The 24089-nt window shown below is 46.0% G+C and overlaps 1 protein-coding gene and 1 long non-coding RNA gene across 5 annotated transcripts in view; one reads left to right on the top strand and one right to left on the bottom strand.

Annotated features, from left to right (window-relative positions):
- Positions 1–24089, bottom strand: part of LOC138844626 (uncharacterized) — a 108082-nt gene that overhangs the window by 76298 nt on the left and 7695 nt on the right. The gene's annotated exons all lie outside the window — the stretch shown is intronic.
- On the top strand, positions 6845–14287 carry LOC100347365 (protein SPATA31F1). Its single transcript, XM_008271775.5, has 4 exons — positions 6845–7377; positions 8353–8398; positions 8912–8972; positions 10354–14287. Exons 1-4 carry the CDS (start codon positions 7234–7236, stop codon positions 14165–14167), a joined length of 4065 nt encoding a protein of 1354 aa, XP_008269997.4. The 5' UTR covers positions 6845–7233; the 3' UTR covers positions 14168–14287.

Raw genomic sequence — 24089 nt, 5'->3', positions numbered from 1 at the left:
GGCAAAGGACTTAAACAGACATTTTTCAAAAGAGGAATTCAAATGGCCAACAGACACATGGAAAAATGTTCACAATCATATCTGTCAAGGCAATGCAAATCAAAATTACAATGAGGTTTCATCTCACCCCAGTTAGAATGGCTTTCATGCAGAAATCAACAAATGACAAATGCTATCAAGGATATGGGGGAAAAGGTATCCTAATCTTCACTGTTGGTGGGAATGTAAACTGGTAAAGCCACCATGGAAGACAGTGTGGAGATACCTCAAAAATCTGAATACAGATTTACCATATGACCCAGCAATCCCACTCTTGGGGATTTTCCCAAAGACTAGATAAAGAAATTATGGGATACGTACACTATGGAATACTACACAGTGGAAAAAATTTTTGAAATCTGGTCATTTGCAACAAGATGGATGAATCTGGAAAACATCATACTTAGTGAAATCAGCCAGTTCCAAAAGGACAAATACCATATGTTCTCCCTGATCTGTGAGAACTAATTGAGCACCTAAAGTGAAATCAGTAGAAGTGAAATTGACACTTCAAGAAGGAATGACTTGGCCGGCGCCGCGGCTCAATAGGCTAATCCTCCGCCTAGCGGCGCCGGCACACCGGGTTCTAGTCCCGGTCGGGGCGCCGGATTCTGTCCCGGTTGCCCCTCTTCCAGGCCAGCCCTCTGCTGTGGCCAGGGAGTGCAGTGGAGGATGGCCCAGGTGCTTGGGCCCTGCACCCCATGGGAGACCAGGAAAAGCACCTGGCTCCTGGCTCCTGCCATCGGATCAGCGCGGTGCGCCGGCCGCAGCGCGCCAGCCGCGGCGGCCATTGGAGGGTGAACCAACGGCAAAGGAAGACCTTTCTCTCTGTCTCTCTCTCTCACTGTCCACTCTGCCTGTCAAAAAAAAAAATAAATAAATAAAAAAAATAAAAAGAAGGAATGACTTGAGCTGCCTGTGTCTTGACTATCGAGGAACAGGTTTTTTTTTTTTTAATTTTTATACTATTTGTTGAATTCTTTACTTAACATTGAGTTAATCATATATGTATAAAGTCAACTGAAAATAGATCTCAGTAATAAATAAAGGGAATAAGAGAGGGAGGAAGAAGTTTGTAAAGCTGTACAGTTCTGTATACATTCCTATGGACTTACTTCTAAGAGTACAGTTTAAAAACTTGTCATGGGACTCCAAATCCCATTAAGCTTGATGGTAAGAATGCCATCTTAATTGTTAAAATGATCATATTAAGTGTAAAGTGAACACATAGACAGTATTAAGTGCTAAATTGATCATATAAATATGAAGAAATGCCTGGTAATGATAATAGATAGAATTAAAAAGGAGAGAATGTAACAACATGGGAAGCAGTCCACACAGCAGACTCATAGAATGACAATTGCTTTAAGTAACACTTTGACCTCAGAATCAGCCCTTAAGTCACCCTGGTCTGGCTGAAAAGCCCATGAGAGCATTTCAGGCGTGGAAAGCCAAGACACTATGGCAAAAAAATGTTCTATATGAAGGATCTCTTGAGTGAGACCCCAGCGGAAATTAGTGGCCATCAACGAAGGATGTATTCTTCTTTAAAGAAGGAGAGAACTTCCACTTTTCTTGTGGCCTTGTCCAAATACTGACAGTTTGTGGACTCAAAAGTCTTCTAGGCAACTCACGTCAATAGCCTCAGGTGGTCACTGACATCATACATAAGAGAGTTAATTGTTAAATTAACAACAGGAATCACTGTGCACTAACTCTCCATGTAGGACCTCTGTCCTTAATGAGTTATATTATGAGAGTTAGCTCTAAAATTAGTTCTCTGTGTGTGTGTGTGTGCAAATTGTTGAAATCTTTACTTAGTATAGAGTTGGTCTTCTGTGTACAAAGGTAATTGAAAATTAATCTTAATGGAGAATAGGACTGGCAAGGAGAAAGTGAGGAGGAGCAGGAGTGGGAGTGTGGGTGGGAGGGCTAGTATGGTGGGAAGAATAACTATATTCCTAAAGTTGTAATTATGAAATTTGCGTTCCTAAAAAATAAATAAAAGAGTATAGTTGATATGAAAATAACTTTTGAGAAGGCTATGTTGCTTTGCAGTCAGTTATACCCAAAAATGTATGTATGGCTCATGTGTGTATGTAAATTGATATTAAATTGGAAGATATTTTAAGAAAAGAAAATGAATCTTAATGGAGAATAGGACTGGGAAGGGGAGAAGGAGAAGGAAGAGAGGTGGGAATGTGGGTATGGTGTGAAGAATAACGATATTCCTAAAGTTGTACTTATGAAATTTGTATTCCTTAAAAATAAATTTTAAAAAATTTAAAAAACAAAAGATCTGCGACTATGAAGCTGCTGGAAGAAAACATAGAGGAAACACTCCAAGACATTGGTGTAGGGGATGTCTTCTTGGACAAGACCTCCAAAACTCAGCCAACAAAACCAAAACTAAACAAATGTGATTATATCAAACTCAGAAGCTTCTGTACAGTAAAGGAAATGATCAGTAGAGTGAAGAGACATCCAACAGAATGGGAAAAAATATTTGCGAGCCACTTATCTGACAAAGGATTAATATTCAGAATATGTCATCAACTTAAAAAAATCAACAACAACAAAAAAAAACGAACCCTGTTAAGAAATGGGCAAAGGATCTCAATAGATAGTTCTCATATGAAATACAAATGATCAATATCACTAGCTATTAGGGAAATGCAAATCAAGACCACAATGAAATATCACCACACCCCTGTGAGAATGGCTAAAATCCAAAAGACAGAGAGTAAGAAATGCTGGTGAGGACATAAAGTGGAACAATATACACTGTTGGTGGGAATGTAAATTAGTGCAGCCACTGAGGAAAACAGTATGGAGATTTCTTTAAAAACTTGAAATAGACTTGCCATATGATCCAGTAATCCCACTATTGGGTATCCACCCAAGAGACAAGAACATGTTGTACCAAAGAGATACCTACCTATACCACCATATTTATAGCAGCACTGTTCACAATAGCCAAAATATGGAATAACACAAAGTGTCCATCATGAAATGAGTAAATGTAGAAAATGTGGTGTATATACACGGTGGACTATTACTCAGCTAAAAAAAATGAAATTCCACCATTTACATCAAAATGGATGCAACTGGAGGACTTCATGTTGAATGAAATAAACTGGACACAGAAAAACAAATACTGGATGTTCTCCCTTATATGTGGGAGCTAAAATTAAAACAAATAAACAAAAAAGAAAGAAAAAATACCTGTGTGTATCAGGATTGCTACAGATATAGTTTTGCAAAACTTTGTTTTATACCTTTGTCAAACCAATGGTTACACTACCATAGCTTTAATGATTTGTGATTACTTTAAAATTTACTGTATATGGGTGAAATGATCATTTTCCCACTCAATTATTATGTATTAGCCCTTGCCAATATTCCTGCTATACTAGAGTCTTTTTGCTTTTTACTTGTTAAGCTCCTTATTTGGTGGAAAAAAAGAAAACTGTCATACTTCCACTTGTGAAAGAAAACATTTTTTTTTTTTTGCTTATTCTAGACTAGTTTGGAAAGATACACAAGAATCTTATAGGAGTTACAGACTCAAGGAAGAGTGTCAAATCATTGTCAACAACAGGAGTCACTGTGTACTTACTCCTCATGTAGGATCTCTGTCCTTAATGTGTTGTCCAATGTGAATTAATGCTATAAATAGTACTGAAACAGTATTTTACACTTTATGTTCTGTGTGGGTGCAAACTGTTGAAATCTTTACTTAATATATACTAAATAAATCTTCTGTATATAAAGATAATTGAAAATGAATCTTGATGTGAATGGAATGGGAGCGGGAGATGGGAGGGGTGCAGGTAGGAGGGAAATTTTGGGGGTGGGGAAGCCACTGTAATCCATAAACTGTACTTTGGAAATTTATATTTACTAAATAAAGTCTTAAAAAAATGGGAGATGTGAGACAAGGATGAGGAGACATACTTTATTAAATCTTCATCTACCTTTTGAATAATCATATCAGGCATGTGTATGCCTGTTTTTAAAAATCAATTATTCTTAATGAGTGAAATAAAACAAATGCAAAGGCCCTCCATCAAGAGACCACAACCCTACTGTACCTCTGCTAGAGGCAGACAACATTCATTACTGCCAAATAAACTCTGTGGTCCATTCCTCAGTGTTCTTCATGTCTTAGTAATTTTTCTCTTCCACTGGAAAAAATACTTTTGCCAAAACTTGAAATTTTAGATGAAACTCCAATGTTGTTCTTCCCAGGAACTCTCTCTGACCACATGGAGCCCCTATCAGCATTCTCTCCTATGAAAGGTTATTTTTTAGATCTCAACCTCAAAAGTGAGTACATAATTATTTGCTATTTATTTATTTACATAAAGGGAACAGATTTTATGTATATGCATTTCATATATACAGTTTTTTTTTTTTTTGACGGGCAGAGTGGACAGAGAGAGAGAGAGACAGAGAGAAAGGTCTTCCTTTTGCCGTTGGTTCACCCTCCAATGGCTGCCGTGGCCGGCGCACCGCGCTGATCTGAGGGCAGGAGCCAGGTGCTTCTCCTGCTTTCCCATGGGGTGCAGGGCCCAAGCACTTGGGCCATCCTCCCTGCACTCCCTGGCCACAGCAGAGAGCTGGCCTGGAAGGGGGACAACCGGGACAGAATCCGGTGCCCTGACCGGGACTAGAACCTGGTGTGCCGGCGCCGCAAGGCGGAGGATTAGCCTAGTGAGCCGCGGCGCCGGCCTCATATATACAGTTTTAAGAACATAATGATACTTCCAATCCTACCTCCCTCACTCCCACTCTCCCTTTCTTATTTTTCTTTTAATTTTTGTGATGACGAATTTTCAATTTACTTTCTAATCATAACTTTAACCCTCCACTAAATAAAGAATTCAACCAGTAATAAGTAGAAAAATCACTGTTCCTTAGGATTATAGATAAGGGCTATAAACAATAGTCAACCGGTTCATGTATATTGGTTTTATATTTGATACTAGATTTTTCAACGTCTTGAGAGCAAGAAGGCAACATAATTCAAAGCCTTTGTACCCTTGACACTACCAACATTAGGGATGAGCACAATGAATTCCTACCACACCAGTGGGGTGGAAGACTGAGCAAATAGACTCTTGGATTTTGAGCACAGAAAAAAAATTTTGGCAATGATGTAACTGAACCAAATACCTTTTCTTTTCATTTTAATATTCTGATGACTACTGAGCCCTTGACTAACTAGGGTGTCTGCTTAAACATATAAATAATGCTTGCTTGTGAATTCTAGAAACCAGCCTTGAGAAAGTCAGCTAAAATTACAAAGTAATCTGACCCTCCTTGGACAGCATGATGGATAGTTTGAATTTATTGTAATAGAATGAAAAGGAGAATGAATAAGTAAGGACACAGTAAATATGGGCTTTGGGCAGAGTGGGCTCTATCCTGACTAACCAAACACTGAAATCTCTTAACACAATCTCTGCCTCCTTCAAATTTCAGCAAATCATGTTTTGTAGCTGCTTGGTTTTGCAAAGCATCCTTCTGTTGCTTCCTCATGGCCAGCAAACTAGATTCCCAAGGAACTGCACTGAGATATCCTGTTATCAGAAGTCAGGTTGGCTCAGCAGGCCAACCTCCCTTGTAACTGCTTTTTTTTTAAGATTTTATTTTATTTGAGTGGTAAAGTTACAGACACTGAGAGGGAGAGACAGAAAGAAAGGCCTTCCATCCACTGGTTCACTCCCCAAATGGTCTCAGTGGCCGGAGCTAAGCTGATCCGAAGCCAGGAGCCAGGAGCCTCCTGTGGGTCTCCCACAAGGGTGCAGGGGCCCAAGCACTTGGGCCACTGCCACTGCTTTCTCAGCCCATAGCAGAGAGCTGGATTGGAAGAAGAGCAGCCAGGACTAGAACCGGCACCCATATAGGATACCGGCACAGCAGGAGGATTAACCTACTGTGCCACAGCGCTGGCCCCCACATGTAGCTTCTTAAAAAAAAAAATCCACACTGTCCTCACGAAGCCGGATAGTAGTTCTTGAGACTGAAAAGTCTGTTATCTCCACATCTATTGATAGAGGAAACTTTCTCTTTCTTTACCCTCAAACCTGTTCTTCATTATTTTGATTCAGCACCAGGGCCAGAGACTGAGCTTTTGGTAACATTGAGACCACTGTCACCGGGGCTAGACCTTCTTAAGGATATTCAGAAATCCTGATTGTTAGAGAAATTTCACATACCCATGAAAGTGAAGCAGGTATAATAACTGTGTAACTTCATGGGCAGAGTATAACTGTATAAGAGTATACTGTGGCTCACTTGGAAAACATCTTTTGAAGGTTCCAAAATCTAGGTCAAACATATTTCAAAGATTCTCAAAATTCAGATCAAACAAATATCCAATAGGTAAACAGATACCCACAGAGATCAAGAGATCCAACCAGAAACAGCAACTAGTTTGTGACCTGTACTGAGAAGTATAATCCATCTCTGCAGGCATTAATCTCCCCAAGCAGACAGAATGCTATAACCTGGGCATAAAAAGCTGTGGAAAACCAAGCCTAGGGCAGAGTATTGGAAGTGGACCACATGAATATTCCTCCCTGAAAGGCAGTATTTACAGTCTCTTCCTACCCATAAGGCTACATAGATGGGATAGATACAGTGGCCTTGGCTTTTCCCTGCCACATCAGCCATTTCCCTTCTTCTTGATTGAATGATTTATGATCACTCATTGCCAGAAAAAAAACCAAACCTTTCTATATGCAAATCACTACCAGGCTCTGCCTTCGTCAACTCCTGTGTGCTACTCTCATAAAGGTGAGTGGTGTGTCTAAGCACTGCTTTCTGAGGACAGGTGACAAGACAGTTGCTATAAAGGAGAGAAGCCTGATGGGGCTGCTGTAGGGGGTGCAGGGTGAAAAGAAGGTGGGAAGCAGGCACTGCTTGTGGGTGTGGCACCTTCACTCCACGCTCTGTAACCCTTATAGACAACCAGACACCCTCAACTACAGACCGAATCACCACATGAGCTTCCCTATGACACAGCCTTACAAGACAAGAGGGCTTTGTGATGCAGTCTGGGAGCCTGGTTCTGTCCTCTGTGAGGCGGACATGACAAGGCCTGGCATTGGAAGCCGTTAAACACTAGAACTCTGAACGCCTAGATAGAGGGATGGCTGGTCTCCTCATGCTTATGAGGTTTAGACCATGTTGAGCTCTACTTTTGTTCTGGAGGACATTGGATATTGCTTATATACCTATGGATCCATCTTATTCATTTTCCTAATTCTCTGGCAACTGAGAAGGAGTTACTGTGGACTGAAGTTGGAACCTAAAAGGAGTTGCTGCCGGGTAGGGAAACACTGTGATCACAACTGAACTTATTTAAGCCCCAAGGTCTCTCCATAGAATCTATCATTGCCTTCCAATTTTTATACTATGCTTTCAGTTTCTTTTATATAATCTTTGTTCTTAGAGTCTAGGAAGTAATTCATCACAGGCTTTCCCTGTAGTACATTCAAATGGAAAAGTCAAGAACATCTCTGTTTGGCTTGAATAGACACCTAGATATGAGCTCTATTTCACTGGATATCAGGAGACCTCCAAATAAGGGAGATTTCTCTGATTGGTGGCTATTTAAGGCATTTATTAAACCAGGTTCTTCAACTATTAGAACCATATATCCATTAATGTTTCCTACTAATTCCTTTGTTTAACACTTAGTCTCTATCAGAACTTATCCTGGGAATTGGATGGGAGGTATAGAATTTTGAAGAGACTCGAGTGAATAATAAATAAGTAGATAAGGGAAAGTCAGGGTAAAGAAGGTGGAGTGTAAGTAAAGGAAACATAGGACAAGATCTAAAATGCAGATAGAGTGGCCGGCATTGTGGTGTAGAGGGTAAAGCCACTGCCTGCAATGCTGGTATCCCTTATGGGTGCTGGTTTGTGTCATGGCTGCTCCACTTCTGATACAGCTTCCTGCTAATGTGCCTGGGAAAGGCAGCAGAAGATGGCCAAGTATTTAGGCCCCTGCTACCCACATAGGAGACTGGAAAGAAGCTCCTGGCTCCTGACTTTGGCCTTGCTCAGCCGTGACCATTGCAGCCATCTAGGGAGTGAACCAAAAGATAGAAGATCAATCTTTCTCTCTGCATCTGTGTCTCTCTTGGTAACTCTTTCAAATAAAAATAAATATATATTTTTAAAAATACAGATAGAGATATAGAAAGGGAGTGGGAAGTGATTATATGAGTGTTGTCTCATCTAGGACATGAAAACAGAAATGGTGCCCCAGCTTCACATTCTAATGTTTTTGTCTTTAAGCGTCACCGAAAAGTCAGGCAAAGGGCCAGAGATGCAGCATCAAGAGGTAAAGTCTTCCTCTCTCCTCTGACTCCCTTCTACTGTGCCTGAAGTACCCACGGTTCTTGTCCCTTCATGACACCTGGTGCCAGGAGTCAGTGCTCTAACCACTGAAGGCTCCCATTTACCAAACTGACAACTTCTACAGAGGACTTCCATGGGTTGGAAATAACAACGTGGGAATGTTCCCCAATGCTCTGTTTTTCCCCTGGGAATCAAGAATTGAGGAAGGAGAACAGATGCCCTTAACTGTTTGATTTACTAGTTTTACAATCCTGTGGAAGTCACACTATCTCTCAGTCTTGTTCTCCATAAAATGGGTATAATAGCAATGATCTCACCTCACTCACAGGGCAAAGGCCCACAACACAAGTTGTGATTAGATTGTACGTGGACATGCCTGAGAGCATTGATAGTTGGGTATTTCAGTCTGCTCTGGTTGAGTCATAGGTCTCTAGCTTCCTCTGGGATAACCCTGACACTCTCCCATGGTCCATAAAACTCTTTCCTGGTTCCTCAGCTAGAAGACTTTCCCAGGAAGAAGCTGAGAAGCCGCGGGAGCTGATCTCAGTCATGAAAAGGTGATCTCCATCTCCTGCTCTTTTTGGTCTCCCAACTTTGAGTCTGGCCTGTGATGATATCTTGGCTTGGCCTGGGGCAGAGATGAGGAGAGGGATAATGGCTGGGTGGGAGACACACACAGTGCAGGCTGGTTCACTAATGAGAAGGTTGCCTGGGCAGAGTAGAGTTGACATGTCTCAGGAGGGAAGGGTCACCCAATTGCACTCAGTTCTATGGTGAAAGTAGTTCTGGAGGCCGGCGCCATGGCTCACTAGGCTAATCCTCCGCCTTGCGGCGCCGGCACACCGGGTTCTAGTCCCGGTCGGGATGCCGGATTCTGTCCCGGTTGCCCCTCTTCCAGGCCAGCCCTCTGCTGTGGCCAGGGAGTGCAGTGGAGGATGGCCCAGGTGCTTGGGCCCTGCACCCCATGGGAGACCAGGAAAAGCACCTGGCTCCTGGCTCCTGCCATCGGATCAGCGCGGTGCGCCGGCCGCAGCGCGCCGGCCGCGGCGGCCATTGGAGGGTGAACCAACGGCAAAAGGAAGACCTTTCTCTCTGTCTCTCTCTCTCACTGTCCACTCTGCCTGTCAAAAAAAAAAAAAGAAAAGAAAAGAAAGTAGTTCTGGAACTCAGGATTTGTCTAGTGCATAATTCATAAAGGATGCTACAGGGGACTGCACTCAGACATGAGACAAGTCGTTCAGTCCAGAGAATGGATTTTGCATATTAAGAAATCATCATTGCCATATTCTCTTTATAACCACACCCTTCCAAAGGAAGACTCCTGAGTCTGGCTGGATGTAGGTCTGGCTGTTACCTGATAGACCTCAGACAGGAGTCTATCATCTTATCTAGTCCTTAAGATCTGTAGAGAACAGGATTGGTTCCCAAGAGATGCTGGTTATAGCAGCAAGAACACCAAATACTCCCAGAATGCAGAGTTCCCACAAGGCCCTCGTTTCCCAGTTTAGATGTACCAAACAGTTGGCTCTGACTTTCTTGACCTAAAATTATACTAATCCAGGTTCTACCTGGTGATGTTCCTGGTGATGGCCCACCAGCAAATCACTGTATATGCTCTCTGCCTGATTCCTTTTTCCTAGTTTAGTTTCTCAAGAAGGTCAGTAGAAAAGTGAGTCCTCCTACCAGTATTCTCTGAGGACCTTGGCCTCCCATGGCTTCTCTGAGACCTTGCCCAGCAGGCCTTAGACTCTCAGTCTAGCCTACCATACCTTGCCTAGTAGCAGTTCCTTATGAAAAGAAGCAGAAGGGTAGACATCTGAGGGTATAGGGTTCAGGACCTGCTGGAATAGTAGAGAGCAATGCCAATCCACAGGTTACACTCTTCCAAAAAGGCAGAGTTCACTCCATCATTAACGATTGTTGTGTTCCCTTTCCTAGCCAGGGCTGGCTTCCTGGGGATCGAAGTGTGAGGCGGCTCCTGTGTGAAGACCCTTGCTGCCAAACCTGCAATGCCCTGGCTCTGGAAATTCACCAGTTACTGGCTGGGGAGAGTAACCAGGTTTCTGCCACTCTATCAGGGACATCGCAGGGTTCTTCTTGTTTGGAGATTCTGTCAATATCTAGTGTATCTTTTGAGCAGAGTCTGGATATTCATTCTGATCACTCTGAAGAGCTCTCACCACCAGCATTGGTAGCCCCCAAACTGGCACAAGCAACAGAGGCCAAATACTTAACCCAGTCAGCTGTCCAATCAACCAGTGCAGCCAGCATCCAAGAATACTGGGCTGATTACCTCCAGCTAGAGCAGGAATTTCAAGTGCCAGAGATGATCTTGGGCCCAGAGACTATGGCTTCTTCAGTGCTGGAGGAAACTAGAGTTCCAGAGAACCAGCAGGAGATAGTGGAGATTATTTCCACCCAAGTCCATGATTGTCAAACTCTGCAGCCTTTGAATTCCCAGGTCTCTTTAATGACCCTAAATCCAGAGATCACAACCCTGATACATCCCATGGCCTTACAAATGGTACCCCATGCCTACCTGCCATTCCTTAGTCCTGAATCCCTAAGGCTTCTTGAGATACATGTGAAAAAGTGGATGCATTTTCAGAGATGGGGGCTCCCTAGACGTGTGGAGGAGTCTCTTCGGCAACTTATGCCAAATCCACCAGTGAATTACCAGCCTGAAAATAATGAACCAGTTTCTTTCATCCTGAATAATACATCTCAGGTCTCTGTTAATGGCTTTGGAACTATTTGCCACCAGGCCTGGTGTTCATGTATGGCTGGCCAGCCTACCCAGACATTCTGGGTTTCTGAATGGTCCATAATGGACCCAGAACAAAGGCAACACTCCCACCAATTTCCACACCCTATGGCCTTAGCATTAGCCTCTCCAGAAACTAAAGATCCAAGTGGCTTCCATCCATTCCTTGGTGAACAGGATAATGTTTCAGGAGTCCACCTGCAAGAGAAATACAGCCAACTATTCTGTGGCCTCCCTTCCCTGCATAGTGAGTCTCTGGTTGCCACTTTCTTGGGTTCTCAAGGCCTCTCTGAGAATGAAAACATGTCTAAGCCCTCCTTGAAGGATCCTTTTCTCCTCAAGGAGTTTTCTCTCCTCCCTCTGATGCCAAAAACTCCACCCCAGTCATGTGCACCCTCTTCCCCACCTTCCCCAAATTGGGTGGCTCCATCTGACCATCAACAAGCTCAGTTCAACGTCCCATTTCTGACTCTGGCTGAGTATGAAACCTTGGAATGGCACCTGCTGCAGAGGCAGCTCCAGCTTCAGTGGGGCTTACCAGCTGCCTTCCGGAAATCTCAGCATGCCCAGAGCCCCAAGCAGTATGAGTCCTGTGACAAAGCCCACTCTCCAGAGCCTCTGAAAACTTGCTGGTCGGCAAAGCCTGTCTCAGTCCTCACCAGGGAACTGCTCTTCTTCCCAGAAAATGCCCGGAGAATGTTGGAATTCCATCTCCAGAAGCAGCTAATTCACCACCGCTGGGGTCTGCCCCAGAAGATCCAGCAGTCCATCCAATTACTCCTTTCCTCCACTGACCAGCAGGCGCTGGCCTGGAGCAGCGAAGATCTACCCGATGAGAGTGCACCCCAGACCATAGCCCTAGACACCAACAGGGCCAGTGACCTGCTCTCACCCATTGTGACCCCAGTATTGATCCCCATGCCACACTTGTTCACCCAGGCCAAGGCAATGTTGCACAGCCACATCAACTCCAAATGTGCACAGATCCAACAGGGCAAGGTTCCTGCACGTGTCTATAGCTCCTGGAACTGCAGGATTCCTGGGGGCCTGGCAGTGGTTCCCTTTTCCTGCATTCCAGAAGTCCAGCCCCTGGAGCTGCAGGAAGCAACTGACCTTGACCCACATCACGAAGTCATACCCTGGATGCCAATAGAGCTTGAGCCACAGCAACAGGCCCTACCACGTCCTGTTCCCAGACGTCGTAAGCTGCCCCAAGCCCTATCTGAGGAAGTCATTGAGAAACTGGAGACAACTTTACGGCACAAGTACCTGGCCTTCCTGTCGGGGCTGCCTTCTCTTTATTATGTGGCTCTCTCCAGGGCCACGTCCCCAGCCATCACTAGCCAATCTATAATCACAGAGGTGGTTTCTGGGCCTATCGAAATCCCAGCAGAGCCTCCGACTCAGATGATTTCATTTCAACAACTAGGTTTGGATCTTGAGCCATGCTTTCAAGATGACAACAAGACTTGTATAGACACTGCAGAGGAGCTCCACATTGAACAGCAGGAAGAAGAAATGATGGAGATGGTGCTTCTAGAAAACCAGCCACAACCTGCTAACCCCTACTCAATCAAGACACATATCTTGACCAAACTAAACTTCCACCTGAGAAAAAAGGTCCTAGAGATACAGTTGGGAATTCCTGCCAGGGTGAGGGAGTCCAGGGAAGAAACTGCCACAAATCCAGAGAACATGTACCTCCAAGAGTCTCTTGGGAATCTCAACAACCAAGAAAACGCGTTGCTCCAGGAACCACCCATCCCACCAGGCACTCTTCCTGTCCTAGAACCAGAATGGGTCCTCTTTAAGGAGCAGCTGGCCACTGAGTTGAAGGCAATGCAGCAGAACCAAAAGCAACCTACTTTCAAAGAAGTGCCTCACGGTTCTGCCCACTGGGCTTCCAGGATCTCACAGCCCAGCGGGGACACGATGGAGACCCAGGTGCTTTGTGTTCAGGTGGAGGCCAGTGAGAACAACCCCAGCCTGGAGGAATCCTGGAGCTCTGAGCCCCAAAGCCTAGGCAAGAGCAAGGACTCAGCCCCACTCCCCATGATGCCTAAGAAGAGAGAGGACTCAGGGAAACTCAAAGGAGCAGGAGACCACGGGGAAGGAGATGCAGGGCTTGGGCCCTCCTTACCCAGAGAAGAAAGACATTCTGTTGAAGGCCAGAGGCCAGCAGGGACGCCTCTGAACAGGACACCTCGAGGCTCCTGGCGACGGAGCCATAGCTTTCATTTTGCTGATCCCTGTCAACACAGACCCCAGAATCACCCTCAGCTTAAGGCCCCAGAGCTGCCTCCAGGAGTCTCTGGGGGGAAAGCATCAGAGGATGGCCTGCAAGCTAGTCACACCAAGCTAAATGTTGTTCTCAAACCAGCAAGGACTCTTGAGAATGCCCAGCCTGTGCTGGCGCAGGCTTCCCACGGACAGCCTCTCCGAGGCCAACGAATTCAGGGTAAAGCTTTGCAGGGCCACACGTGGCTAAGTCTGATTTTTGAGGGGCAGGGGAAGCCAGCCCACCCGCACAAGAGGCCCAGCCCTCCAGAGGCCAGCTTGTTAGATAAGATGAAATCCTTTCTGTATTTTTTTAACTCCAAGACGAAAGGCAAAGGGTGTTTGGAATCCACATTTTCTGCAGCTGAGAAAGTGGCCAAAAGCAGAAAAGAGAATGTTGAGAAGAGCCTGGCTCCAGCCAGAAGCCCCAAGAGGAGAACTAAGACGGACAAGCCAGCAGGACACCCCAAGGCCCAGTCATGCCCCACGGAGAAGCTGGGGGGCTCGGCTTTCCTGAGGGTTTCCCATTCCCCAGACGCTAAGCTCCGGCTCCGCTCCCAACACCAGGGCTCTGCCTCAGTCCCAGCTCTTCCCCGCCACTGCCCTCGGCACTGTCCTCGAATGGCCCGTGCCACCCAACCAGGGAACACTTTTAGCTCCCAGCCCTACCTCAGACCAAAACACTGGTCTGCCCCTGAAGACAAGGAGTAAGAACCTATAGGTGCCCCCAATCCCCACATCCCTTGAGGAGGACTGCTATTGTCATTTCCATTAAGGCACAGGTGGGCAGAACCCCACCCAAAATATACTCTATGTCTCTAAGCCAAGGGTTGTCTGTCTCCTCCTTGTCTCCACTGTATTTCGCTAAGGGAATGCTCGAGAAAGGCTGTAAAGTCCTTCCCACCTAGAGAAAAGCTTCAACCCACAGCTCAAAAGGGTCATTTTTGATAACTTTCATAGTGACCTCTTCTAGAGGGGGATTCTTTTGTGTTTAACCATAACACACAGGTAATTTTACAGATGTCAAAACAAAATGATAGACTCCATCCTGTATGTTTCCTGCTGGTACGGGGAAGATCTTTAGGAAAACCCTTCTAGGAGCCTGCTGCAGCCTACTGCCATACTGCTTTCAGCTGTATGGAATTAATGCCTCCTGGAAGAAAGACCACAGTTGGAAATGGAATGGCCCCACTCCAAGGGAGAGGTAAAGAAAATGAGCATGTATTTGGAGGTCTGTGTACCTAGGACAAAAACTGACAGGATCTTGACCAGGACATGATACGGGAGCAAATTTATTTTTCTTGACACTAAAACAAACCTGTAGCTAGAAGACAAACCCAAAATCCAAGTGCTTTGGAGAAGCCAGCAAACACCAAAGTGGTGTTTGTTTTCCATTAGTGTGATAAACGGCAGTAAGTTGAACAATGAAGTTTCTAAGAAACAGCCAATAACATAAAGGGTTTTCTAAACATATTCAATCCTCCAAGTTACTTCCAGGAACTCTGATACACCCCTGCTGCTGTGTCCTATTTCTATAGTACCTAACAACCAAGTACCTCACCACCATTCTCACTCCTGAATATGTATTCATGATAAGCAATGGTGCTAAACAAAATGAGCTAAATGACCTCCCAGGATTTTCCTGGTACCTTCCCGTTAAGAGGATGACTCCTTTACTCCCAAAAACCATACCACATAAGCCTGACAGGTCTAGTCCTTGGTTCCTGCCATTCTTCAGTCATCTCTTCACTTCTTCCATTCATTTCCTCATTATGACCCACTGCATTTTGAGATGCAAACAATTCATCTTGACTTCAAAAGAAGACTTTAAGTCTTTTGTAGTGTTCTATAACCAGCCACAGACAGCGATCAAAAATCTAGAATTTAATGACATGTGAGTCTCTAACCACCAGATGAGACTCTGGTCCCTTTGCCTTTCTCTGGGAATGCCAAACATTTTTCTATTTCAGGGAACTATCTCTTTATCTTTAAGGAAAATATTATGTGCAATTCTCTGAAACTGCTGGAATAAAATGAAAGTATCCTAGGAGGAGGCTGAGAGGCAAGCTGAGAGCTTTAAGCCCAACTATTTCCTGCCCACATTCCTCTTCACACAGACTATATGAAGTCTCTCCTATATTTCTGCTTTGGGAGGCCTCTTGCATAATGTAAGATATTTCTTACAGTTCTTTCTTGCCATCTGTTCAATCCAGCCTGAACTCCCACCTGCAACACCATCATTAGGTGAGTGATCCACCATCAAAGGCAGTCTCAATAAACCTCAGCACACAGTCAGATGTTTTCATGGTGCCCATCATACTCACATCCCCTTGAATCTTTGAGGAGGCCTCAGTGGACCCTGTCTCTCCTTCTTCAGTTACCTGGGTGGGGCAACACTGGTTTCCCTGGAGGGAAAACTAGAACCCCTGACCTTTTAAGGAGGCCATGACAGAACAGCAGAGCTCAAGGATATGCTTGCCCCACTCAGCAGAAGATTAAGTATGAGTAAAAGATTTAGGTCATCCTCTTCCCTTTGGAAGGAAACTTCTGGTTGAATTGGCCTAGAGAATATAACTCCATCTGGGTCTCCCACATAGGTGTCAAGGGCCCAGGTACTTGTACCATCCTCTGCTGCTTTCCCAGGTACACTACCAGGGAGCTGGATCAGAATTGGAATAGCTGAAACTCAAACCAGTGTCATACGGGATGCTAGAGTCATAGACAGCAGCTTAACCCACTGTACCACAATGCTAGCCCCAATTTTTTATAAAGGCAGACTTATTTAACTTTTGCTTGGATACTTTATCCTCTCCTCTCCTTCCTCCCCCACTCCACCTCCTTGTCCTCTTCTTCTTTTTTGTAACAGAGAAGATATTCAGTCAGCCACATAAAATGAGGACCATCATAAGAATAGGCACAGGAACAGAGGTGATGCTGTGACTAGATTGAAGAGAGAATAGAAAGCGAGCAATTGGTGATTGTGTGATAATTTCTTCAAGTTTTGTTCCACAGAAAGAAAGGAAAATAAAGAAATAGCTGGAAGGGAATTTGGAATCCAAAGAGTGATTTTTTTAAAGATGAGAGAATATGTTGGATGTTGATGAAAAGGTCCAGCTGACAGGGATGAACTGATAATGTAAGAGAGGGAAGAATTACTAAAGCAATGAATATGTTAGTATAGAGGTAAGAGAATGAGGGTAATTAGATCAAGAGGGTTGATATGTGGGTGATAAAGAGAAGACAGCATTATTGAGGGAAGGCTTCATGGATTAGGAGAAGGAAAATTTATTCTATAAATGTGAACAAAACCTGGGTGGGTAAATAAGGACCTAGGAAGGGATCACAGCTGTGGATAGGGAGTAAGCGTACAGAGAACCAAAGCTAGAGAGCTGGAGGTCACCACAGAAGCTTTCTATGAGGGCCTGAGGAGTTCATGGCAGCATGAAAGCCCAGGTGGGCATGCAAAGGTGACTGGAATGACTGCACATGTGTGTGAAGCAGGTGCATTTGGAACACTATGATTCACATAGGAAGCACACTGAGGATGAAGCCTTGCTCATGAGCAGGGGTGACCATAGAGAAAACTCTAAATGTGTAGGGTCAGAGCAAGAATATGTTGCTGAAGACAAATAGGGCAGGGATGACATGCTAAGGCTCAGTGAGAAACAGGAGATTTTAAGGGTAGTAGGAGAAAACTAGAAAGCTGGAAGACAGAGAAGATAACATGAGCACATGGGATGGACCTCTATTTTGGCAATATAATATCTCTCAAAAGTAGTAGTCTCCTTATAAGAGCTGGAGTAAAAGCAAGAAATGCTGTGGCTTCATTATGATGTGTTATGATGGACATGGGGATAATCAGTCCCCATGAAAATCCAGGCTCAATCACCGTCTTATCAAACCAGGAAGTAGTGGCAGACTTGCTTCCTCTGATAGGACCCCAGCATTTAATAAAATAGTCCACTGCTAGGATACAGAAGGGCAATGGATGTATCCCTCTGCTAAATGTTGATTCTGTGCCTAAGGGATGGAGGCCCAGTTGCAAATGTGGCCCTGAGGGCAGGGAGGCACAAGGTCCAGCCTTGCTGAGCCAAGACTCTCCAGGTGTTTTCCTAAAGCATCCCAAAGAACAAAGGAGGTCTTGTGACAGGCACATCCTTTCTGCCTGGTAGGAGCTGGGTAGAGAGCCACAAAGCCAAGGGACCACAGGGAGGCCCAAAATAAGGGGAACTGACTCAGATGTGTCATGGTGACATCATGTAGGAAGTCAGGGTTAGTGTGCAAACATCCGGGTTAGGGTGGAATAGGTCCATCTATAGTCTCTCACAGGTTCCTACTACAATAGGCCAGCATGGGCTCATGCTGCTGACCAAACTCCCACAACAGAGGGCTGAGGGCAGAGAGATGAACTGGAGTGAATACCAACTGGATTTTATGTTACCAGCTAAGTGAAGAGTAGGAGAAGAAAGGAGTAGAGCCTATGATTCACACAAGAAGCACATGGAGGGGGAAGCCTGGCCCTCTCATCCCATAACTCTAGCACAATCCACCCTCCTACTTGCCTTAGGCACATGAGAGGCAAATCAGAAGGCAGCAAAGGCCTAATGAAAGGCACAAACTCAAGAATTGACTAAAAGAAGAGGTAGATGCTAGGAAACACGACTGCTTGCTGGGGAATTACGTCATGTCTTGATCAATATTTCTGGAGCCCTTCCCTTGTTCTCTCCAAAAACATGTCAGAATTGTCTGGGTGAATTTCAGTCAACTGATTGCCAGCAGTGTGAGGAGGCTGGCTTCTCCACAACTGTCCTACTGTAAACACTGGGTCAGAGAGGACAAGGACTTCACTTATGTGCCTGCCCACTGCAGTCCGACAGGGAGGGCAAAGAACACAGGATGAGCACAGGAATAAATTCCACAGAAATGCTGCTTCCTGCACAATGTAGGGGGTGGCCAGGCTGCTGCTACTTTACCATGGAGCCCAAACCTAGGTCAGGCATGCCATAGAAGGAAGGATAAGATGCTTCTTGTGTCTACTATAGGGAAAGAAAAGAACAAAGACCACTTTGAATAAAGATGAAGATATAAGAAATAAGCATAAAGCAGGCATGTAAAGTGCTCAGGAACAAAGAAGACCAGATTCCTACCAGGTCGAACTTGAAGCATAGAGAATCAAACAATCCTACACCCAGAGAGGGGCAAGGCGAGGACAGTGAATACTTGGGCTGTGTGAGAGTACAGAGAAGAAAGGGTTTGTGAGGGGGCCAGAGAGATGTCTTGTTTCCAGAAGGAGGTGCAGGTGCTGCCAACTGGCCCCCTTTCCCGCCTTGTCCCTCTCCTCAACCATAACTTCTCTCCATCCAAGACCAGGCAAGTTGCATTCTAGGGGATTTCCAGAGAGAATTACTCTCAAGGTCAGGTCAGTTACAAAGGCCACAGGGCAGGGTCCTGGGCAGGCAGCCTGACCATGGGAACCCAAACAGTGGGAAGGGAAGCCACTGCTTGCGGTAAATAGTGCCGGCAGCTGGAATGTGTCAGGGAACGGGAGGAGCAAAAAGGGAGAGGCCTGAGCAGAACCACACACAGACACATGAACACAAGTACTTAGCCACACAGGTGGTACAGAAAAAGACGCAAAGCCAACCATGCCACTCAGACACAAATTCAGAGTGTGCACAAACAGGTCTAAGTAACACAGCTACACAGACTCATGAACACTCTGAGGGAGAGAATCGAGAAGAGACGGGCACAAACACACGCACACACTGACTGGCACACACATCTCACAGACTCAGTCACAACCATGGCCAAATCCATCCTTCCTGCCCAGCCCCTTGCCTCCATAGAGCTCCTAGGCCACCTCAGGTCAGGGCAGTCTTTCTCATCTCCAAACTCTGGTTTGTCATTTCTGACACATGCCTTGTCCTTTAACAGCACAGTCTTAGATTTCACCGCAGGTCTTTGGTCTCCAGAACTTGACTGTGTGCCCTTAAAGAACTGTCAGGGTCAGGAAGTGAGTCCACCGTGCTCTTCAGCAACTCTGTCCCTCACCTACACACCCATCACCAGCAGAGCCCCAGATTACTGCTGCTTTAGTCCTGCAGGGTCCTGACCTCTAGACTGTGACACAGAAGACCAAGAGGAGGACAAGACAGACACACGTGGTCCAAGTTACCCTCAGGGACCATGAAGAACCAGGTCATCTGTCCCTGGGAAGGAGCACCTGACACAGGGCACGACCACATGTGAGGCTGTGAACCTCAACCCCACCCTGACCAACTCACCCCAAAACCCAGTTCCAGCCCCATTTCTGAAGATAACTCTAAGTCCCAGTTCCTTCAAATGGGACTGGAACAACTCCACCTCAGAAAGGAAATGCTGGGCTGGCACTGTGGCACAGTAGATTAAGTCGCCGCCTATGGTGCTGGCATCCCCTGTGAGCACAGGTTCAGGCCCCAGTGATGCTACCTCTGATCCAGCTCCTGCATATGCACCTGGGAAGGCAGCAGACGATGGCCCAAGTTCTTGGGCCCTGCCACCTACAAGGGAGACTCAGATGGAGTTCCAGGCTCCTGACTTCAGCCTGGCTCACCCCTGGCCATTATGGCAATTTGGGCCCAATGGACCAATGTCTCTCCCTCTCTGTAGCTCTGGCCTTCAAATAAACAAATCTTTTTTAAAAAAATCCTAGAGACTTTTTTTTTAATTTATTAATATAAAGAGAGCAGGGGCTGGCGTTGTGGCGTAGCAGAGCAGGTAAAGCTGCTGCTGCTGCTGCTGCCGTGCCGCACCCCATATGGGCACCGGTTTGAGCCCCGGCTGTTCCACTTCTGATCCAGCTCCCTGCTACGGCCCGGGAAAGCAGCAGAGGATGACCCAAGTCCTCCAGCCCCTAAACTCACAGGAGAGAACTAGAAAAAACTCCTGGCTCCTGGGTTTGGCCCAGACCAGCACCAGTCGTTGCAGCCATCTGGGGAGTAAACCAGCGGAAGGAGGATCTCTCTGTCTCTCCCTCTTTCTCTGTAACTCTCTTTCAAATAAATACATCTTTTGTAAAATATATAAAGAGAACAGATTTCATTCATTTCATAGGTTCAATTCTAAGAAGATAACCAGATTTCTCTCCTTTTCTCTCTCCTTCCCTCAATCTTCCTTCCCTTTTCTTGTAATATTTTTATTTTTGCCAAAACATAATTTCAATCTACTCTACCAAGAATGCATTAATACAGTGGCTCATAACTGTATATACTGTTTAAAAAAAGCAAAAGAAAGGAAATATTGATGGGTGAAAACCAAAAATGTTTACATGGCCAAAAAAGTTTGTTATAGAACACTGTGATGTTAGGCTCTCCACGGCCTAGCTGTCTACTTTCCTTAGTTGAAACATAACTACAAGAGTCGTTCAAACTCCACAAGTATGGGTGGTTAGGAGATGACCAATAACCTCTAATCTACACCAGATAAATACCCACATTATACCCAAGACTAAATCCCTCTATGTGTATCTTAGATGCTTAAAATTCCCCTCCAACACAAGTTTAACTCCATGGCCAATCTTAATCCCGGTTCTAAATACAAACAATGCCCTACTCCAACCCTAACACAATCTTATTCCAATATAACTAGCTGTTATAAGCCACACACCAAATTCCAAGCCTTCTTTAACACTGCCGTAATTCCACACCAGTGCTTACCACTGCCTAAGACCCGTCCGTAATGTCAATATCACGCTGTTCCAGGCATAATCCTAACCCTAGCAACTGTACACTGACGTATGCAACTACACCAGGCGCACAAACAGTACACGTTTCTGAAAGCGTGTGTCACGTGCACCCCCAGGACCTCAGCAGCTCCTTAGTAACAGCTGCATGTCCACAGGGCATCTCATTCCGAGGGCTCAGCGCTCGGCTGGGAACCCAGGAGCACCAAAGCGCCCAGGCCCTCTGACCCTTGTTGGACACACACGCTGAGGGACTCAGCCCACCCCAAACTCTGTTCCAGGACTAGCCCAGCCCCTCGGCTGAGATTCCCGCCATACCCCTCCCCGACTCTTGCCTGCCAAGCTTGAAGCATCTGCTGCCCTGGAACCCCCCGCCCCCTACCAGGCAGGCAGACAAGCCCAGGGCTGAGGGAATGTGGCCCTTTCCAATGTGGGGATTTCCAGACTCTTGCAACACCCATACCTAGGCTGTCTACCCCACAGCTGGCCCAGGTGCCTGTCCTAAAGGGGTAATGGATCTGTTGACGGCATGAAAAAAACACATGTCCAAGGCCTAAGTCTGGTGATAGAGTGTATTCTGCCCTTCTCATGGTAGAGCACAAGCCAGCCTGTGTACTCCCTCAGCCCTCACCCCTAAATGCCAGTGCAGTGCTCCTCCACGGCTCCCACCCCAGAGGTTGTCAGACAGTACCTAAGTTCCACTGGGGCACCACAAAGCCAAGCATTCACCCCGAGGACCTGAGCTCTTTGGTGGACACTCAGTCTCAGATGTGCATGTTCCCCTTCCCTAATGTCCACATTGAACCTTGCCTGAGGACCAAAAGGGGCCTTGGTGCAAGACCAAAAGGGGCCTTGGTGCAGGGCTGCAAGCCCCAGAACTCCGCACCCAATAGCGTTCAGGTGGACTACAGGGAGGGACGGGCCAGACCATCAGGTGAGCACCAACAATGGCCACGTGGGCAGTCTGCATCAGCATCTCTCTGAGGCTGCTCTACCCCTGCAGTCTGGTTCAGAGGCAGGGAGTGACCTGTATCTAGGCATGGAGGGCAAGTCCGAGCCCTGAGGGGTCTGCGTCCACCATCTCGCGGCAGTCAGAGGACCCCAACGGCTTAAGGAAGGGCACCATGTGCAATACTAACACTCAGAGTAAGAGCCTCTGCGGCCTCCACCAAGTCCCGAGGGGACAGGAAGGTGTCCTGACAGAGAGGGAGCCTGGGATTTGAGAGAAGCCGCACCACGGTCCCCTCCTCCTCCCTGCCACCTTCCCCTTTTCCTGCAAGTTATGCCAGAGCACAAAAGCTTCTCCCACGAGGGGCCTGGGGGGTCATCACTCTGGCTTCCTTTACCCCAGACCACCTATGTTCCCTGCTCCTGGCTCTGGGCCCATCTGGCATGGGGATGAAAGTGTAAAAGGCCCTTATGGCTCCCTCAGCCCCAGCCCACCAAGGGCTTACAATTACCTTACCTGACAGTTCGGTACAAAGTACAGACTCCTGGGGCTCTTTCCTGATGGTCTATGTAAGAAGGTGGAGTAGTGCCTCTAATTTCGTATTTGTAAGCGTTCCCGGGTGATTCTGAAATGCAGCCATATTTGGAAACAATCTAGCACAATAGGATTCTGGAATCATCTAAATCCTCACGGCCCTTGCTATCCTACCTTTCCACAGGGATGTGGGGGATTGGGGAATTTCAAATATTCTGGTGCCAGGATCTGCCATGAGACCAGGAAAAGCTCCATGAAATCTGTCCTTGTGGTTCCCAGTTCTGCTCCTGGAGTGCTAGCCTCTCACAGGGAATGAGCTCTCCCTGCCCCACTTACGGGTTTATCCTGCTGGAAAACCTCACACACAATGGCTGGTATCTCTCTGCTAGGCCACTCAAATTCCTGCCCCTGTCCTCTCTGAACCTGGGGAAAATGTCACCTCTACGTCCCCATCCCGACAGCATTCCTATCTCCAATCCCCACCCCCTGCATCCCCTCCTTCCCATCAGCAATACCCCTCTGACAGGCCCACGTGCTTGGTCACCCTGTCCTGACGGTGCCTCCCAACCCTCATTTCCTCGTCTCCCTAAGGCTTCTCCAGCCCCTCAAGATCCAGCTTTCAGAAAACTTGAGTAAGCCTAGGGGTGTGGTGCCTGTTGCTGAGTTTGGCCAGGGTTTGGGGTTAGGTGGGAGTCAGGAAGTTCAAGTTCAGATAGAGGCAAAGGGTAGTTGCTAGGAGGAGCTTTTGAATCTGGAAAGTGGGCAAGTATGAAATCTGATGGGGCTGTGGATGTAAACTCATACGAACAGAAAATCCCTCCTAATGGTATAAATAAAGCCAAGGGAACAATACGTCTTTTTGAGAAAAGGATCCTGGGATTTTAGAAGAGGAATCAGCATATTACCTTGCTCTTCCCTTTCTATTTCTCTCTAGCTTCTCTCAAAAGCTATGCCAGGCTGGAAAATCCCTTCTCTAGGTGAGCATTGCCCCAGCATCATCTTCAAATCAACCTTTTCCCCTTTTCCTGGCTCTGTGCCCATCTGGAGTAGAAAATGGAGCAGAATAGATCCACATTGCTTTCCCAGCTGTGCCCTACCAAATACCAGACTGCAACTCAGAATACTAAATAACCTGGTAAAAAAAAAATCAAGATTCTTTGGCCCCATTCTGATGATATTCTATTTAGGGACATATGTAGTGGTCTTTTTTTTTTTATTTTTTAAAGATGATTCCACAAAGGATTCTGATTGGCAGCCAAGTTTGAGAAACTGTGGTCCATGGTAGTAACACTTCTTCAGAGCCACGTACGTGTCAGTTCTTGCCTCCCCCTCCCTACTCTTGCACACATACACATTAAGCTCCTACCATCCTGCCTTTCTTGGCTGTTGGGAGTGAGCAATGACTAATAACAGGAGTGGGGTGTCTTTTG

The sequence above is a fragment of the Oryctolagus cuniculus genome, chromosome 1 (assembly GCF_051225735.1).
Source record: "Oryctolagus cuniculus isolate XC-2025 breed Fujian yellow rabbit chromosome 1, ASM5122573v1, whole genome shotgun sequence".
NCBI classification, from domain to species: domain Eukaryota; kingdom Metazoa; phylum Chordata; class Mammalia; order Lagomorpha; family Leporidae; genus Oryctolagus; species Oryctolagus cuniculus.
The sequence above is the reverse complement of the archived record's forward strand: the minus strand, read 5'-3'. Positions and strand labels throughout refer to the sequence as shown.

What these genes read in the sequence shown, in the direction of transcription:
- LOC100347365 (XM_008271775.5), top strand. Translation starts at nt 7,234, where the DNA reads ATGTTGAGCTCTACTTTTGTTCTGGAGGACATTGGATATTGCTTATAT. An exon ending in CTAAAAGGAGTTGCTGCCGG is followed by an intron (nt 7,378 to 8,352) that starts GTAGGGAAACAC and finishes TTTGTCTTTAAG; the next exon opens with CGTCACCGAAAAGTCAGGCA. An exon ending in CAGAGATGCAGCATCAAGAG is followed by an intron (nt 8,399 to 8,911) that starts GTAAAGTCTTCC and finishes CTGGTTCCTCAG; the next exon opens with CTAGAAGACTTTCCCAGGAA.